Here is an 18,771-nt window from a genome sequence, read left to right as displayed (position 1 = left end):
AAGCACTCTACCACAGTATCCCAACCCTCTTCTCACTTTTTGTTTGGAGACAGGAGTTCAGTAAATTGCCTAGGCTGGCTTTGAACTTGTGTTCCCATTGCCTCAACCTCTGGAGTAGCTAAAATGACAATCCTGCACTACCAAGTGTGGTCATAATTCTACATTCTTTGTTTCTTTCTTTTTCTTTTCTTTTCTTTTTTCTTTCTAGACAGGGTCGCACCGTTTATCCCTGGCTGGACTGGAACTTGCTATACAGTCCAGACTGACCTTGAACTCACAGAGATCCTCCTACCTCTGCCTCTTGAGTGTTGGGATTAAAGGCTGTCCTGGATAGGACTGCTATTGCTATGATGAAACACCATGACCAAAAGCAGGTTAAGGAGGGAAGGGTTTATTTGGCTTACACTTTCACATTGTCCTTCACTTAAGGAAGTCAGGAACTCAAGCAGAGCTGGAACCTAGAGGCAGGACATGATACAGAGTCCATGGAAGAGTGCTGTTATACTGGCTTGCTCCTCAAGGCTTGCTCAGCCCGCTTTCTTGTAGAACCTAGGACCACCTGCCCAGGGGTGGCACCAGCTACAGTAGGCTGAGCCTTCTCCCGTCGATTATTAATTAAGAAATGCCCTACAGCCTGATGTTAGGGAGGCACTTTCGCAATTGAGGTTCCCGCCTTTCAGAAAGGGGCAGGACAGTTTAGGGCCAAGGGTGGAATTAGCCTGTGGCTAGCGACTTAAAACTAGGAATCACAAAGGCTTTCTGCTTTCTTCTTCTTTTTTTATTTTTTTATTATTATTATTTTTTTTTTTTTTTGGTTTTTCAAGACAGGGTTTCTCTGCAGCTTTTTTAGAGCCTGTCCTGGACCTAGCTCTTGTAGACCAGGCTGGCCTCGAACTCACAGAGATCCGCCTGCCTCTGCCTCCCGTTCTGCTTTCTTGAAATGGATCTTAGCACCAGCAGATCACCCGGTGTTTATCATTGGTTCCTCAGATGTTTGAGAAAGTCTTCAGTCCAAGAACTGTCAGCTGTTTGTTTTCTAGTTACTCTACCGCCTCAAACAAATCGCCCAAAGGCAATAACTCTTTTTCTCCTTGCCTTTCTGGAGAGTCGCTCTTGAAAAGCTGACATAAGTGACAAAGCTGAAATAGAAGCGTTTTCTAGGCAGCAGGTGAGCAAATCTGATTACCTTCTGTGCCGGGCCCTATTCCTTTGCAAGGGGTATCCCAAGCCCGACAAGGCTAGGGTCTTTTCCTTCGGGAGCCAGTATCGCGTTGGTCTTCTTCCGGTAGCAGTAGAAAAATACCTCTCTCACTTGGGGTGGAGTCGGTTCAATAGGTAGACCTCGATGGAGTGTCCCCACCTCTCTTACCCAGGACTGCAGACTCTGATTGGAAGCGCTCCAAGATGCCTAAGAATCCTCAGCCTGGTGTTTGCCCTCCTTTTCCTCCGATGAGGCAAGGAGAAACTAGAAGGTCCAAGAGACAGGGTATTCAGGAGGTCCTCTTCAGTTGGGTCCTTAGAGAACACACACTCTGTTCCACCTAGCCACCTGCCCACCTACTCTTAGCCTCTGTGGCAGCGTGTAGGGAAGGGACAGAGTGTGGCGTCAAGGGCAGAGCCCAGTGGACTCCAGGACCCCTCAACCAGCTTCTCCCGAGCCCCGCCCCCAAACAGCCAGCTCCTCCTTTTGCAGCAGGCCCCGCCCCCTCCGGGGCGGAACTGGGGCTCTTATTGCCCAACCTGGCCCGGGAGCCTCCACGCGGAGAGGCTCCGGCCGCTCAGAGCTGCGGCCTCCGCATGGCATGGAGGAGCCGCTCTCACCCCCACCGGAGTCCGGGCTGCTCTCGCCGCTGCTGCAGGGAGGCGGAGCCGCCGCTGCTCCAGAGCCGGGAGCCCGGCAACACCCGGGACATGAGACCGCGGCGCAGCGGTACAGCGCCCGCCTGCTGCAGGCCGGCTACGAGCCCGAGAGGTGACGCCCAGGGCAAAGCGCGCGGGCGCATCCGGGGCGGGCGGCAGAGGAGGGCGCGGCAGCTCCGGGAGACCCGGTGGCGCTGCGGGGGAGGCCAGAAGCAGGTCCCCCTCCACCGCCTGCACCTCTAACTTCCCCAGACGCAGTTAGACTGCCATACACCCGACTCTGGCTGGGGAATACAGCCGGGCACTGTGCAAACAGTCCGGTGCTGCGTTACTCCGGGGAGCAGGGGAGATGCGGGCGCAGGTTGTTCTGTCGTTCCCTAAAATTTTATCTCGGTATCCGACCTAGACTGCATACTCAGCGACGCTTGGTGCAAGTGGCTCTGACCTCTGGGGTCCAAATAGGGCTTGTTGGTCCCGACCCAACCTTGCTTCCTGCTCAGCTCTTCTTCCTAGAACTGTCTTCAGTAGGTGTGGGTGTCCGGATTGAGTGTCTCCCTTGGACCAGGTGAAAGCACTTGCTCTTCCTCACCAGGCACTGAGATCAATGAGGCTGTAGTTGCTCACTCCCTCAAAAGACTCGGGACCCCCATGCAGGGGTCTGGGAAACTTTGGAGGAGGGTCGCTGGAGAGAGTGGGGTCAGTGAAGTGGGCCTCAAAGGAACTAACTGGAAAAAAGAGACAGCGACTAACTAATCTCTGGATTGTATCGCAGTTTGAATTGCAATCCTACTGTCTTTCCGGTCCAGGGGATTTGGACTTCTTTCTCTACCCCATCTGCTGGTGCTCAGCAGCTTGGGGAGGTGACCTGGCAGCTGGGCTTTGCGGGGAGGGTGGTCTGGGGAATTAGCCAGGTAGCTCTGCCCAGGGTCTGGAGGCTTATATAAGAACTTTTAACGGCTTTAGGGGCAGTTAAGCCCAGCCCCTCTTGCCGTTGCAGGCTGGCTCTTTAGAACTGACTTAGGCAACCCCCATCCGTTTTTCTATAATAGAAATCTAGGTGGCTGGGCTTGAGGTTATTGAGGTGCCACGGCGCGAGAGGAAGCACGCCAAGGCACTTGGGTGTTTGAGAGAAGCAGTGCTCGATTTGTAGAGTGTTATTTCAGAGATCAGACCTCGGCCCCTCAGACGCATCGCTTTTGGGCTAGTGCCAACCCCACACCCTCCTACCTCCCACCAACCCACTTAGACTCAGCAGAGCCTATGTAAACCTAAAAGCCCTAGCCAGGCAGTATGAGATTCAAAACCTATTGGCTAGACTACCGTCTGCCTCCACCAACCTGGAGCTGTAGGAAGAGGCAAGGGTTCTATGAGAAGTGCTGGGCTTGAATCCAGTGTCACTGCTCTCTGGCTTGAACCCGGGTGATCCATGTCCCTTTATCCCAGCTTACCAAGGCTAAATGTTGTCATTACCCTTTCTCCCCTAAATGTGTTTTGAAATCTCATTCCTCTAAAACAATCTCAGATCAGATAGAGTCCCCTGGGCTGCCTGCCTGAACTTCAGTGCCCTGCTGGACACTATTCCCCTATTCCCCTGAGCAGCTGGCTTGGACCTGCCCCCTGCCCTTGAAGCTGTGAGGTTGGGAGTCTCAAGGGACCAGCTGCCCTTCCTTGCGCTGAAGAGGCCCCACTGGTTGCCTGGTGTCTCCTCCCCATGGAGGAAGCAGCTGGGGAATTGCAGGAAGAGGGAGGAGGGAAACCAGGGGGATGGATTAAGTCTCTAGAAAAGGACAGCCTAACCCAGCCTTGAGCCCAGCAGCTTAGAGTAATGAAGAGCTCTGACATAGGTCAAAGCAGGAGGGAGAATGGGGCCCTGAAGTCTGTAATCACTGCGAAGGTGACCCTCCCCATAGCTTAGCTTGCCAGCCTCTTCTTCTGGGGCCCAAAGTCCTAGACTGGGGCAGATGTCACATCAAAGTTACCTGAGAATCCAGCTGCGCTTCTGGGCCCCAGCCTTGGTTGAACCTGAACCAGAGCCAGTCTTGACTCATGCTACAGGGAATAGCAACCCACAGCAGGCTCCTTAGAAACCCAGAGAGACCATTGGGACAGGCCATGCTTAGAGCCTATGACTGACATAGTGGCTATGTCTATTTCTTTTATGTCCAGGAAGGGCAGTTCAGAATGATGAGGGTGCATCCTCCAGCTGATGCCACTGTTCTTACTCCTGGTAGCCAGTGAGAGGGTCTAGTGCTGGCTCCCTATATGGCCTGGGCTTCTAGAGTAAGTCTCTGAGTGTTGGAGAATCAACATTCCTGGCAAGTGGATACCAATACCTACTTTGCTAAGAACTCCAGCGGTCTCCTCTCCTTTCTGGTGCTCAAGGGCCTTTAGATTCCCACCGACCTGCCCTTTGGGCTCCATTGGTGAGGAGGGAAGATTGGGGTCCGTTATACTACCCTCCCCCCAAGAAGACATCTGCCAATCTTCTGTAATACTTTGAACTCTCTGGGATACTTTTCTTTCCCTTTGCTCATGGATGGAACAGCCCATGTTTTCCTGGCAGGGTCCCCCCGGGGGGGGGAGGGGCGGGGGCATCACTGGAGAGGTTGGGCACCCTAGAGAACCTGGTGACTTGGAAGCCAGTGCTCCCTTGGGCCTGGCTGTCAACACACTGTTGAGAGGTAAACAAACCCAGCCTTCCTGGGATGGGGAGTAAAGGAGCCGCACAGCCCTCAAGGCAGGGAGAAGAGGGTCACCTTTCCATCTAGTTTTGGTGGAACTTTTGGGACCTTCAGGAGGGCAGGCTAGTGGCTGGTGGAAGCTATTGATCTGCGAGTAACAGTGGCCGCTCTGGCCACTTCCACCTTCCTCCACGTGAATGGATTTGCCTCCTAATCTTATTGTCTCTCAGACTGAAATCTGGGTCTTGCTGACCACCCAGAACTGACCACCAAAGTTCTGTAGCAGTTTTTTTTAATTGCCTGCCTCTGTCCGTCTTTGTATGCATACTTGTTTATGCCGTAGCCCCAAACCTTTGAGCCATTCCCGACATCCCACTCCACATTGCTATCCCAAATTAAAACAAACTTTCTAGACTTACCTGGATCTAGACCTTTTAGAAACTAGGATGAGTGCAGTGTGTGTGTGTGTGTGTGTGTGTGTGTGTGTGTGTGTGTAGTCGGACTGAGAATAGAGCCCTTCCCCTTCTGAACTGAGAGGAGACCCAGTAATCGTCCATTACTAGATTGTGGGGTATATGTGCTCCTTTATGAAAAATACTTTGAAGACTGCAGAGGCCTCTCAAATGTCAGGAGTGTCATTGCTAAGAAATGCTTGCTTCTTAGGAATTGCATGGGGTCAGAGCATCTATGTGTTGGGGAATTGTAAGTTCCCACTGGTATTTCAGGGCGCTAGGATTTTATCAAGGTTGGGAGAATGAATACTGGGAAAAGGCAGAACCATGTTAGACGTACCCTCCCCCACCCCTCATCCCATGGTAGGTAATGGGAAACTACTCCTGCTGCAGCTCTGTGGCCTGAGGGGCCCAGACTAGGGGTGAACCCTGTGAGGTACGTTACTGGGGTTCTAGGGTACACGTTGAAGAGCAGCGAAGGGGGCGTGTCTCCGCTTGGCTTGCTGTCCCCTCTTTCTCTGGTCCTACATCCTTCCCGCAACCCCGGCTCTGGTCGCCAAGAGTCGAGGTGCCATTGCGGGTGATCGGGGTGTGAGTGCAGCAGCGGTGGCTTGGCGATCCGGGCAGGGCCTTTGTGCGACGAGGGGCGGAGGCACGGTCCCCGAAGGAGGGGCTGGAGGAGAGGGCGGCGCCCGGGGCGTCCCTCCGCAGCCGCAGCCCCCGCCCCCCGGCCCACGGCAGCAGCGTGGCCTTGGTGCGCGTCAGCAGCAGCAGCAGCAGCAGCAGCAGCAGCAGCCAGCAGAGGCAGAGGCAGTGGCAGCGGGGTGGCCCGCGCGGGTGTTTATGTCGGGTCGCGGTGTCTCCCAGCAGCATGGCGGACTACCTGATCAGCGGCGGCACCGGCTACGTTCCCGAGGATGGGCTCACCGCGCAGCAGCTCTTCGCCAACGCTGATGGCCTCACCTACAAGTAAGCACAGGGAATGGCCCCACCTGGGTGCGCGCACCGCCACCCTGCGGTCTCTGGCCTCCGCCCCACACGTGCACGGCTGTCCCTCGCTGACGCCCTGATGCCCTCGCCCAATAAGAGTGACTTGGGGCCAGTGGGGGGCTGGGCAAGGGAAGGAAGGAGGCTCGCGCCAAGAATAGTGAGGGACGTGGCACAGCGACATCACTGCCCAAGGAGCCTTGACTGATAACTGGCTAGATCCTAGGCCACCCTGCCCCCTTGCTATTCTCCTGAGCATTTTGGCCATCCTGGAGAGGCCTTAGGACCTGCAGGAAAACGGGAAGTGGCCATTCCAGGGATACTCTCTAACCAGCATGATCCAGGAAGCTTTCCTCCCTCAGCCTCACTGTGAAAGCAGGGAGGTACCAGGATCCCATCTCAGGCAGCTGTTTGAATAATGACCCCCGAAGGGGCCCCATTGGGCAGTAGGGTGGCCCTTCCCATGTCCAACCCCGCTCCGTCCACTTGCGCTTTTACCTGCCCACAGGTTGGGACTGGTGCCCTTCATGGATATTCCATGCCTACCCTTCTAGCCCACTCCACGTGGCATACTGGAGAAGATAGAGACCTACCTGTCTGCCTCGAGCTTAGTTTGCATTTTCCTGTGGGCCCTAGGCCAGTTCTCCCTGCAGGCCTGGCACTAACTGTACCTCCTGGTTGCAGGACGATGTCCCTGCCAGGAAGGAGCTTCAGAACCCTTGATTGGGGCAGCATGGTGGTGCTGGAGCGCCAGTGGTGTCTGTGGCCTGTCACTTGTCATCCCCATCCTGGCTTTTAAGCATTCCTGTTTTAGCAGGCAATTTCCCTGTCACTCCCGAGGAGGGTGCTCCCCTGCCTGCCCACAGGTGAGGGATGATTACATCTAGGAAATGCCTGTGAGCCACAGAAGGAAATGGGCCACCAAGGGAGGTCAACACAGGATAAAATTTCTTGGCTGCTTTGGTAGTCTTTGACGATGAAAGAGGGGCTAGCTCTTTGATAGGATTTTTACTGGTCTTCTAGGGAAGTTTGTAGGGGAACTCAGTTTCTTTCTAGGCCTGAACAGCAAGTTAATTGTATTACTCCTGTCTGCCCAGTGGCTTTTGTTTGCTGTACGGGAAGGGCCTCCTGCTTTGCTAAGCTGGACTCAGAGTGTTCCCGAAGTGTGGGGCATTTGCTTGGGAGTGTGTCCATCAAGGCTTGCTGTGACTCCAGGAAGACTGCCCATAGCATCGTTGGCCTGTGGCAGTGTGTACCTAAAGTACCACACAGGCCTGTTCTTCCTCCCTAGGCTTTACTTGACTGTTAGCACATTCACGTTGATAGCTGCTTTACGCTGTCTGGTCCTCATTGTGTGGACTTCTGGCTGTCCTTTCCCATGTATTTTGGTTGCCCCTGTCCCAGTGCCTGCTCTGTCAGAACATGCCCTGAACTCAACTCTCTGGGGTCCCTCTAGCTGCTTTGAACTTTGTGTGCCTCAGCCGCCCCAGCCCTGTGTGTGCTGGGATGTTTAGCTTGTGCTGTGTTGGGTTGTGCTTGGGTCATGTTGACTGCAAACTTATGTTCAGATGTTCTGTTTTCTTTTTGTCCTGCAGGGCTGGGAATCAAGCCTAGGACCTTGCATATAATAGGCAAATGCTCTATCTCTCAAGTACTCCATCAACCCAGATTCTCTGTTTTGTTTTTGTTTGAAACAGGATCTTGTGTAGCCCAGCCTGGCCTCAACATCCCTTCTGCCTCTATCTCCCTAAATGCTGGGATTATAGGAATGAGCCACCACTCTCAGTGTAGGTTCTATTTTCTGTGCTGAGTTAATATTTGTTTTCATCAGTACTACTAAGAAGCCTTTTTTTTTTTTTTTTTTTTTTTTTTTTTTTTGAGACAGGGTCTCTTCATGTACCACTGACTGGTCTGGAATTTACTCTGTAGATTAGGCTGGCCCCAAACTCAAGAGACCCATTTGCTTTTGCCCGTGTGCTGGATGCTGGGATTAAAGGCATGTATCACCATACCTGTCAAGACAGAAATCTCAAACCAGGCATGATGGCACATACCTGTAATCCCAGCAGGCTGAGGCAAGAGGATCATAAATCAAGAGCATTTTAGACAGCATAGTGAAATACTGTTTTAAAAGGGAAAAAGGAAGCCGGGTATGGCGGCACATGTCTGTAATTACATCACTCAAAGAAGAGGATGGGCTCAGTATTATCTTTGGTGATATAGTAGAAAAGCAGGCCAGCCTGGACTACACAAGACCCTGCCTTTAAAAATAAACAAGGCCACGCAGTGGTGGCTTACATCTTTAATCCCAGCACTTGGGAGGCAGAGGCAGGAGGATCTCTGTGAGTACAAGGCCAGCCTGGTCTACAAAGTGAGTTCCAGGACAGCCAGGGCTGTTAAACAGAGCAACCCTGTCTCAAAAGGCCAAAACAAACAAACAAACAAACAACAGGTTAAACAGACTTCAAAGGCATTCGTTCTGTCTGCTGTGTGTGACCATATAGGGAGCTTCTATGTGCTTTCACAACTCTGGGTGGCCTCCAGATTCATAGACCTGCCGTTTTTTGGTTATTGAGCTTGAAGCCATCGGGACATTATGGGGGTATGGTGGGGAAGACTCCTGATGATTAGACAGCCTCTGCTCCTCTACCCGTCCCCACGCTGCTATTAACTCTAGGATGACAGACAGACCTTTTGGGCATCCTGCCCACCACTCATTCTCATTCTGTCTTCACAGTGACTTCCTGATCCTCCCAGGATTCATAGACTTCGTAGCTGATGAAGTGGTAAGCACCTTTTCCTTTGATTCAAGGAGGGGGCTGAGTTCTTGTTGTTCAAGGGCAGGTTGTGGGAGAGGCTTTCCTTGGGAATGTGCTATGGCTATTACCCTTATTGTTGTGGGAAGAACAGGCGCGCGGGGCAAAGGGTTACAGCTGATGGGGCAGAGGCATCTGGGCTTGGGGGATCCTGGAGAGTCTTGAGTGGCAGCCTCAAAAAGGCTTAGAGGATGCACTGTCACCGAAGAAGTCGGAGCGTGGGCTCAGAAGAGGCCCTGTGAGGAGAGGGGTTGGGAGTGGCAGCTTTATTATTTAGACAGTGAGGATTGGTTGTTGTCTGAAATGCTGAGCAAGGATTATGCTCTAAAATTATGGGTACTTTGAATACAGTGTTCAGTGATTGGGCACTGACCCATAACTGGCAAGAGGGTTTGAAGGAGTAGGACTAGGGTTGGGGGGATGGGCAGGGAGGACTTCGGACAGATACAAGGAAACACAATGCTTTTCTTTCCATGAGGGGCCTGCAGTGAACCCAATCAATGAATGATTGGGAGTCTGAGAAGAGTGTGATATAAATCAGGTTAGGGAACAGTGCAGTGATTCTGTCTTGAGTTCGTGCCCACTTAAAACGCCCATTTCTGTTGTTATTTCTGCTTGTTCAAGTCCATTCTCACAGAAGGTCTGAGAGCCTGCACATGCCCAGATCATTCATACGTCGAGGACTCCTGTGTGGATAGAGCTGACCCCGACAGATTTGGGGAGCGGGCGGGGGGATTTGAGCTATTCTGGGTGTTCTCTTCTGATAGCAATCGGGAAGGCTTCTGACGCTAGCCTCTTAGGTTAGCAAGTTTACTGCACATCCTGGCTTGGTGCCAGGCTCTGGTCTGGCTGCTCGGAAGGGCTAGGAAGACATCTACATGGTCAGGAAGGGTCTCCTTGTAGTGTGGCCTCTGTCAGGGAGGTGGTGACTGCTTGTGGCATGATGGGAGAGGAAGGTGTGATTTTTCCAGACGTAGGCCCAGGGCCTGCTCATCCTCTGGGATGGACTTCAAGAGCCTGTGAGTCTCAAAAGTTTTCAGAGTCTGTTTGGGGGTTTTGGGGGTTGGATCAGTAGTTATTGGCCTGAATCTCAGAAAGATCCATGGTCTAGCCTTATACACCATGTGTAGGCAAACACCTGAATTGTATTTAGGTGGGGTGTCTCTTACTCAAAATACTCAAGACCAAATGTTTTTATTTATTTTATTTTATTTTATTTTATTTTTTGTTTTTCGAGACAGGGTTTCTCTGTGGCTTTGGAGCCTGTCCTGGAACTAGCTCTGGTAGACCAGGCTGGTCTCGAACTCACAGAGATCCACCTGCCTCTGCCTCCCGAGTGCTGGGATTAAAGGCGTGCGCCACCATCGCCCGGCAAGACCAAATGTTTTTAGATTTTCTGATTTTATTTATTTATTTATTTTTTTGGTGAGGGGAGGGAACATGTGCATATGGATAGTGAGAAGCCTTGTGAATGGACCTAACCCCAAATTCATGTCTATTGTATACACACCTTACATGCTGCCGGAAGGTAATTTTACACAGTATTTTGTCTGCATTTGAAGGTGACCTGTCATATGTGATCATGTCAGTCCTCAAACACTTTAGGTTTTAAAGCACTTTGGATCTGGGATCTTAGGATTAGGGATGTGCATGCTGTGTTAACTATCCTGACCTTTTGTCTTGAGTTCTAGACCCTTAGCCATTAATGTTCCTACATGGCTAACAGTGCCTTCCTGGGCCTCCCTTTGCCACCAGCCCTTGTCACCTAAAACTCACTCACTGTGCCACTAGTGTCACTTGACCTTGGCCTCCCCTCCCCTCTGTCTCTCCTCCCCCCTCCCCTCAATTCAAGACTAGCCTGAATTCCTTTTCTTCCTGCCTCCTCGTGGGATTATGGACCTGGTATTCTTTGTGGCTTTCATCTCAACTGAATTGACCTTGTCCATGTGCCTCACGTCTCCTGTCTGTCTTTCCAAGTGGGACAGTCAGCTCCCTGAGAGATGTACCACTCGCTGCTGTGCCCCCAGGGCCTGTCCTATGCAGGATACAGATGCTGGTGAATATTTGTTCAATGCTGATAAAAACCCTTCAATGGACCGTGCTTCCATCCTTAGGACCTAACGTCAGCCCTGACCCGGAAGATCACACTGAAGACACCGCTGATCTCTTCTCCCATGGACACCGTGACAGAGGCAGACATGGCCATTGCGATGGCTGTGAGTCTCTTGCCTGGGTGGGGACCGAACAGGAATGGGCTGTGCGGCACAGAGGAGGCTAGCCCTTGGCTCTTACCATGCTTCCTTTCTGTACCAGCTCATGGGAGGAATTGGTTTCATTCACCACAACTGCACCCCAGAGTTCCAGGCCAATGAAGTACGGAAGGTCAAGGCAAGTATTGGTCCCATCCTCAAAAAGATGCATCCTGCTTCATCCTTTAGCTAGCTGATGTGGGTCTTAGGTGCCCTTCCTCACAATGGAATATAGGCTCAGCCCTCCTCTTCCCATTGGCCCTCACCCTGTCGAGAGGCTCTGGCTTCTCAGTGGTTACACCAGAGTCCCCTTTGTCCCTTGTGGCCAGGCTACACGCCACCTCTGGATTTCTTGCAGCTCTTTTCTTCTGCCTACAGAAGTTTGAACAAGGTTTCATCACAGACCCTGTGGTCCTGAGCCCTTCACATACCGTGGGCGACGTTCTGGAGGCCAAGATACGACATGGCTTCTCTGGCATCCCTATCACTGCTACGGGCACCATGGGTAGCAAGCTGGTGGGCATCGTTACCTCCCGAGACATCGACTTCCTTGCTGAGAAGGACCACACCACTCTCCTCAGTGAGGTGCTTGCAGGGCAGGGCATGCAGAGTTGCAGCACAGAGGGAACTCTACCCTCAGGGGTCCTAGACTGATGCCTGTGACTGGGGACCATAGGGAGGTCTGGCTCCTTCTCTCTCACCTGCCAACCTGCAGGCAAATGTTCCTGCCCCACAGGTGATGACGCCGCGGATCGACTTGGTGGTGGCTCCAGCAGGTGTGACATTGAAAGAGGCAAATGAGATCTTGCAGCGCAGCAAGAAAGGTACCAGGGAGTTGACATCCCAGCCCCACGTCCTCTACAGTAGGACTTTCATTGTTTCTCACTCAGTCTTTCAGGTTAGCCCAGTAATGGCACTAGGTCATGGGAAAAGCTTGAATAACCCTAGGCAGCCTGGAGCAGGATCTGTGATACTCTGCTACTGGCTTACAGAAATGCATTCCTAATCTAGTGTCTTCTCAGTATGATTTCCACAACTAGTCCTGAGAGGTGCTTATCATAGCAAAAGAGCTTTCTGTTCTGGGGAAGCCTGGGAAAGGATTGGGGTTGTTGTGGTCCAGAGGCAGAGTTTGCATCTAACCTGGGTGGTCCTGGTTCCACCCTTAACAAAATCAAGGTCTGGGGAGTGCCGCTGTCTGCACCCCCCATCCTGTGTAAGGAGTCAGTTGTACGTGAGAGCCAGCAAGGTGGATCAGTGGGTGAGGACACTTGCCCCTAAGTCCGATGGCCTGATTTCTGTCCCGGGGACCAATGTGTCAGAAGGAGGGAACCCACTCTGGCAAGTTCTCTGAACTACACGTGTGCAACATAGCATGCATGCACACACGGTTTAAAAAGGACTTACACACAGGAGCATGGTGTGGTGGCTCATGCCTGTATTCTCAATACTTCAGAGAGAGAGAAGCAGGAGGATTTTTTTTTTTATTTAGTATACAATATTCTGTCTGTGTGTATGCCTGCAGGCCAGAAGAGGGCACCAGACCCCATTACAGATGGTTGTAAACCACCATGTGGTTGCTGGGACTTGAACTCACGACCTTTGGAAGAGCAGGCAATGCTCTTAACCTCTGAGCCATCTCTCCAGCCCAAAGCAGGAGGATTTTAAGTTCAAGGCTACATAATAAGGCCTTGCCTCAAAAAATTTACCCATTTAACCAGGCATGGTGGCATGTGCCCTTAATCCCAGCACTCTGGAAACAGAGGCAGGTGGATATCTCTGTAACCTTGAGGACAGCTTGGTCTACATCCTGAGTCCTAGGACAGCCAAAGCTACATAGTGAGACTCTGTGTCAGAGAGAGAGAGAGAGAGAGAGAGAGAGAGAGAGAGAGAGAGAGAGAGAGAGAGAGAGGAAAAAAGAAAAAAAAAGACAGAAAAAAAGAAAAAATTACCAATTGGCTTCTTTGGGAAAGTTCTGCAGTTAAATTTACTTGATAGGGAAGTTGTTTGTGTAACTTTCACTACATCTCTGGGGGCTATTTCTTCCCAGGTCCCTAGTAGAGAATTCTTTGTGGTTTGTAATAGGCAGGGTAGATCCATGTCCCTCCCTCAGGGCAGTCTCCCATAGTTCCTTGTCTGGGTATTTTGTGCTGTGACCTGGCCCAGATGGTGGAATATTGCCATGGGTCAGTGGTCAGGACAGCATCCAGGCACCAGGACAGGAAGAGCCTTAGGAACTTGCTTGCTTGGGGGCGGGGAGGCTCTTTGCTTCCCGTCCCTTGGGAAGAGGTCTAGAGGTGGGTGCTGTCGCCTAGTGACTGATTTAGGTACTTCAATGGTCTCTGGTTCCATTTTCATCCCATCATCCTAGCCACCCCAACACCGGCTTTTCTTTCCTCCTGGTTAGGGAAGCTACCCATAGTCAACGACCAAGATGAGCTGGTAGCCATCATCGCCCGCACGGACCTGAAGAAGAACAGAGACTACCCTCTGGCCTCCAAGGACTCCCACAAACAGCTGTTGTGCGGGGCAGCTGTGGGCACCCGCGAAGATGACAAATACCGCCTGGACCTGCTCACTCAGGCTGGCGCTGACGTCATCGTACTAGTAAGGGGGTGGTGGGCTCCTCTGTATCAGGCTTGTGAGTCCTATGCACCGCTATTGAGCGCCCCTCCCCTCCCAACACACATACACTTACGTTTCTTTCTCTCTGCTTCTCTGGTGTCAGAATTAGGTGAATCGTAGAGCCCAGAACAAACTGCTCTCCCTCCAAGGGCTTTCCTCACAAAAAAAGTTTATTTACCTTATATAATTACAAGCCACATTCACTGAGAAGTCCCCGCTTGCCAGGCCCAGAGCGGAACTTTACAGACACTCACTTGTTTATTTTTGCAGCCGCTCTTTGAGGTTACAACTGCCGTTCCCAGTCACAGACAACAAAACTGAGGCTCAGAGGAGTTCAGTGATGTCACTTGGCTGCTGCTGTCTGTCTGTCTGTCGTGGGAATGGGAATGGGCTGCACCTGTGAGTTAACGGCGGGCGTTTGCTAAACTTTATGACAGGCGAAGCAGGCCCTTCTGAGAGACTCCACTAAGAGTTGTCAAGTAACTTTCCAGAAAAAGAATGACAACTTTGGTTCCTGATTCCTCTGATTGCAGCGGTCAAGCCTCCTGCAGTGAGGGGACTGGCCTGTCTAGCCTGAGCTCTTCTGTCCCTATTTACAGGATTCATCCCAGGGGAACTCAGTGTACCAGATTGCCATGGTGCACTATATCAAGCAGAAGTACCCCCACCTGCAGGTGATTGGGGGGAATGGTGAGTCAAGGGTAACCCCTCTCTGGTCTTCAGAACTCCCAGGCAGTGACGTTGTTCCAGGCAAAGGGGTTGAGGGTAGGATGGGCCTGGCCTAGCACCTTAGTTTGGGGGAGGTAGAGGGATATCCTAGGATGCTCCTGGGCAGGGTGGGGAACCAGCCTCACGTTCCTCTTTCTGCTTCTTCCATCCCCAGTGGTGACAGCAGCTCAGGCCAAGAACTTGATTGATGCTGGTGTGGATGGGCTTCGTGTGGGCATGGGCTGTGGCTCTATCTGCATCACCCAAGAAGGTGGGTACCCGTAGGGGCAGGAGGAAGGCCTGCCGTTTAGAACTCTGTCCATGGTGGCCCCACACCTCACTTTTGCTCTGTAAATACATGATTATCTGCCCCAGTAGGCCTTTCTCAGGAGGTCGGTTCAGGATGACCCGTTTTACCTGTCTTGGGGTAGTTGTGGGAAGAGGCAGGTGGTGTAGACTGGGCGTGTGGGTTTTGGGAGTGGACCAACCTGCTTTCCAGACCTGACTGTGGAGATTGTGTCTAGGGGTCCGAGGTTGGTGTAACACTTTTCTATAAGGTGTGTGCTGGAAGACAGCTGAGGGCTCGGATTGCATTTATGACCAGATCATGCCTAAGGTATGAAGAAAACATGTCTATGAATATCCAGGGTGATTAGAAACCCACACTGTCGGGCTGGAGAGATGGCTTAGTGGTTAAGAGCATCGCCTGCTCTTCCAAAGGTCATGAGTTCAATTCCCAGCAACCACATGGTGGCTCACAACCATCTGTAATGAGGTTTGGTGCCTTCTTCTGGCCTTCAGACACACCCAGAGACAGAATATTGTATACATAATAAATAAATAAATATTTAAAAAAAGAAAGAAAAAAGAAACCCACACTGTCATGTGTAGTAGTCAAGTGGAACCCCAAGGGAGGAATCAGCAGCTAATGCTGGAGGCCACCGGTCTTGTGGTCCTGTTTTCTTATCCCCTATGAAACTGTTGGTAGGTGGCTTAGGCACCTAGAATGACATTTCCCCTGCTGCTACTGTTCAGTCCTGCCTTAGGCCTCAGAAGCACCATGTCTCCCCATCCCTTCTCCATTAGTGGTGATAGACACAAGGAGATAGGACCGCTGACTCATGTCTGTCCTGTGCATCCCACTTTCCTCAGTGATGGCCTGCGGCCGACCCCAGGGCACTGCTGTCTACAAGGTGGCTGAGTATGCCCGGCGCTTCGGGGTGCCAGTAATAGCTGATGGTGGCATCCAGACCGTGGGCCACGTGGTCAAGGCCCTGGCACTTGGAGCCTCCACAGGTGAGGAGGGGGCACCTAGGATTGGGCAGGGGGGCTGGGAGCCAGTGGGACAGCTGGAATCCTGTGGAGGGGGAGGCATTCATCTCTCAACCCTGACCTCTGTAGTGATGATGGGCTCCCTGCTGGCTGCCACCACCGAGGCCCCTGGCGAATACTTCTTCTCAGATGGAGTGAGGCTTAAGAAGTACCGGGGCATGGGTTCCCTGGATGCCATGGAAAAGAGCAGCAGCAGCCAGAAACGATACTTCAGGTTTGCCTTGTGCCTTTGAGCTCCTGCATGCCCTTGACCTCAGGTGGCAGCTATCTATCTCAGGATCCCCGGTCTTAGAAGCTTACACACATGTGTAAGTGGCAGATGCAGCCTGACCTGACCAGAGCCTGGGGTACTGGGCCTGGAGGCCATCTTGTCTTTGTTGTTGCCTAGTATGTGGCTGTGACCACTGTGGTACCCTGGAGAGGTAGGGTGGGGTCCTCTGCCTTGGGCTGCTGGGCTCAGCCTCCCCACCCTCCTTGCAGTGAGGGGGATAAGGTGAAGATTGCACAGGGTGTCTCGGGCTCCATCCAGGATAAAGGCTCCATTCAGAAGTTTGTGCCCTACCTCATAGCGGGGATCCAGCATGGCTGCCAGGATATTGGGGCCCAAAGCCTGTCTGTCTTGCGGTGAGTGTTGTAACTTGAAGGGGCAGTAGAGGGACTTGGGAGGTTTCCCTTGTTCCTCCTCTTTTCTTTCTGGGATACTCCTGACCTATTCATCTGCCTACCTCCCAGATCCATGATGTACTCAGGAGAGCTCAAGTTTGAGAAGCGGACCGTGTCGGCCCAGATAGAGGGTGGCGTGCACGGCCTACACTCGTAAGTTGGTCGCCTCTGCTGGTGCTGGGTTGGGCAGGTTCAAAGCCTGAAGGTTCCAGGGAACACGTGACCTTTCTGCCGCCCTGTCCACAGGGCCCAGTTCACCCTGGAACCTTGTCATGGAGCCCTTATTCAGGCTGACGGCTAGCCCTGCCCAGGCTCCTTAGATTTTGCTTGCTCAGGAAGCTTGGTGGCTGGTAGCCGGGGCTGGTAGTGCTGGGCTCTTGCTGGTGGTGGCCCCAGGCAGGCAGGCAGGCAGGCAGGCAGAAAATGGGGGCATGAGCCCTCTGGTGGGGAGATGGGCAGAGAGACAGATGCCAGGCCCGGTGCTGGTGTGACTGTGGGTTGGGGGCCGAGCTAGTTGGTACAGTAGTTGTAGGCATGCAGCCCGCCCTGGTCAAGAGGACGCATCTCCCTAAGCGTAGGCGGGCATCTAACTTGTCTCTCTTTCTGCCCTACCCTCCCGTAGCTATACCTTTCTGCCGTGTAAGTAACTGCGCTGCCGGGGCCAGGCGTAGAATAGAGCAGGGGCAGTCTGGGTGGGCCGTGGGCTGGGAGAATGGGAATCGGGTGGGAGGTCGTGCTGGAGCGTAATCACGGGGCATAGGCCCAGTTAGACCCTTCTGGTCCTAATTCCCAGATGGTGGAGGAGGTCACCACTGCCCCTCATCCAACCAAAACATAAATCTCATTTTGAGGTACCAGGAGATACCTATGATACCAGGCCTGGGGCTACCCCATTACGAGAGGCCCGAGTCACCATTCATGGGGGACACAGCGGAAACGGGGCACTGGTGGCTGAGCTAGTTGAAGTCTGCTCCATGAGGATGGCTTTGCTTTCCTGAGCTGCCTCTTCCTCCTGGGCACCAAGGGCAGTTTACTCAGGTGTGGCAGTGGCTGGAAGGAGCGTAGCTTTCTCTGGGACTGGCATGGTTTTTCACGGAGCCCTGGCCAAAGGAAGACAGAGGTCCAGGTCCATCTCTGCCTCTTCTGGCCCCCTGGCTGAGAGGCGAGCCCTATAGCCCCTTGCCCTCTCCCAAATCTTGGGCAAGAGGACGCTGGGAAGGGAGTAGGACTTCACACCTTCTCTTAGTTCCTGCTCACTTTGCCTTCACAGTTACGAGAAGCGGCTGTACTGAGGACAGCAGTGGAGGCCAAGGCGGTGGAGGGAGCGAACCCCAGGGCCCCACTCTCGGAACAGCCTCCCTTCATAACTGAGCTGTCCAAGGATTTGCACTATGGGTTCCCCGGCTCCTTTCCAGGGAGAGGAGTGGAGTCCCTGAGGGGACTATGGCCCCTCTCTGGGCAACCCCACAGAGTCAGGTAGCTCCCTGTGCCAGGCTGCCCCATGAGATCCTCTGGGCTCTCCCTTCTTCAGCCCCTTGAGCCCAGCCAGCCTTGGCTCTCAGGCCCTGTGCCTGCCTCAGGTCTTCTTGCTGTGGTCTGCTCTGGCCTAATGTCCAACTCTGACCCCCGGGGAAGGTGGTTCCTCCTGGCTTCTCCTCTAGGGCACCTCTCTCGCTGCCCCCCCCCCCCCCGGAAATGGTGCTCTCCTGACCCTGCCTCTGGCCCACCCCTGGACTGCAGTCCTCAGCCATGTGGCACTTTGGGTTCCGGACCTAGGCCGGGGGAGGTCTCTGCCCCCTTCCTCTGGCTTGAGGCTCCCATGGGCCCTCCTTCTCAGCCTGCTACCCACCCCATCTCTGAACCTGGGGAGGGCCTGATGATGACCACCTGCCCTTCATTCCTGACTCACATAGTCCCCAGGTGTACCGTTCCCGCCCTCTCCTCTCAGCTGCAGTTGAAGGCTTTAACTTTGCACACTTTGGGGTCACAATTGCATCATTGTATATTAAATAATCCAAATACATCAACCAGTTATCCATACCTCCGTCATCCTGTTTCTGTCTTTTGACCACAGGGTGGCTGGCCCCTGTCCTGTAGTAACTGGGAGTCCCGTCGGGGCCTGGCCTCTACAGGAAGATGAGGGGATATGACACTTGAGATGTCCTGATGAGGGTGGGCCATATGATTGGAAGTCTCCTAGGCCCGAGGCAGCCGTCCAGAGCTAGCTCCTGCAACTGGGAAATACCACAGAAAGGTTCATCATAGCTCCTACTGCAACCTTGAACAGGTGGGGGTACAGTATGGAGGTGGAGCAAGGCAGACAGATGGGTGAGCTACCATTCTTGACCGTGATTCAAGACGGCTTGCAGCCTCCATCTCCCTGCAGAACAGACGTTGCTCT

At 53.0% G+C, this 18,771-nt stretch overlaps 1 protein-coding gene across 2 annotated transcripts; it reads left to right on the top strand.

The window, feature by feature from the left end:
- The first annotated feature begins 1,753 nt into the window (after nucleotides 1-1,753).
- On the top strand, nucleotides 1,754-18,410 carry Impdh1 (inosine monophosphate dehydrogenase 1). Of its 2 annotated transcripts, none has more exons than XM_038318916.1 (15): nucleotides 1,754-1,972; nucleotides 5,864-5,962; nucleotides 8,718-8,766; nucleotides 10,911-11,012; nucleotides 11,110-11,184; nucleotides 11,424-11,630; nucleotides 11,782-11,869; nucleotides 13,450-13,649; nucleotides 14,267-14,357; nucleotides 14,551-14,646; nucleotides 15,528-15,671; nucleotides 15,777-15,921; nucleotides 16,188-16,331; nucleotides 16,440-16,523; nucleotides 17,641-18,410. In XM_038318916.1, the coding sequence occupies exons 1-15, from the start codon at nucleotides 1,803-1,805 to the stop codon at nucleotides 17,660-17,662; spliced, it is 1,716 nt and encodes a 571-aa protein (XP_038174844.1). In that variant the 5' UTR covers nucleotides 1,754-1,802; the 3' UTR covers nucleotides 17,663-18,410. The 2 variants fall into 2 exon arrangements, with proteins under 2 accessions (XP_038174844.1, XP_038174843.1); XM_038318915.1 differs by having other exon boundaries at nucleotides 5,861-5,962.
- Nucleotides 18,411-18,771: the final 361 nt, after the last annotated feature.

The sequence above is a fragment of the Arvicola amphibius genome, chromosome 2 (genome assembly GCF_903992535.2).
Source record: "Arvicola amphibius chromosome 2, mArvAmp1.2, whole genome shotgun sequence".
Lineage (NCBI taxonomy): Eukaryota > Metazoa > Chordata > Mammalia > Rodentia > Cricetidae > Arvicola > Arvicola amphibius.
Note: the sequence above shows the minus strand (reverse complement) of the source record. Positions and strands in the feature narration are given on the sequence as shown.

Excerpts from the sequence above, each read along its gene's own strand:
- Impdh1 (XM_038318915.1), top strand. The coding sequence starts at position 1,803 with ATGGAGGAGCCGCTCTCACCCCCACCGGAGTCCGGGCTGCTCTCGCCG. Across the intron at positions 11,185-11,423 it reads ATGAAGTACGGAAGGTCAAG|AAGTTTGAACAAGGTTTCAT; the intron begins GCAAGTATTGGT and ends TTCTGCCTACAG. Across the intron at positions 15,672-15,776 it reads GGCACTTGGAGCCTCCACAG|TGATGATGGGCTCCCTGCTG; the intron begins GTGAGGAGGGGG and ends TGACCTCTGTAG.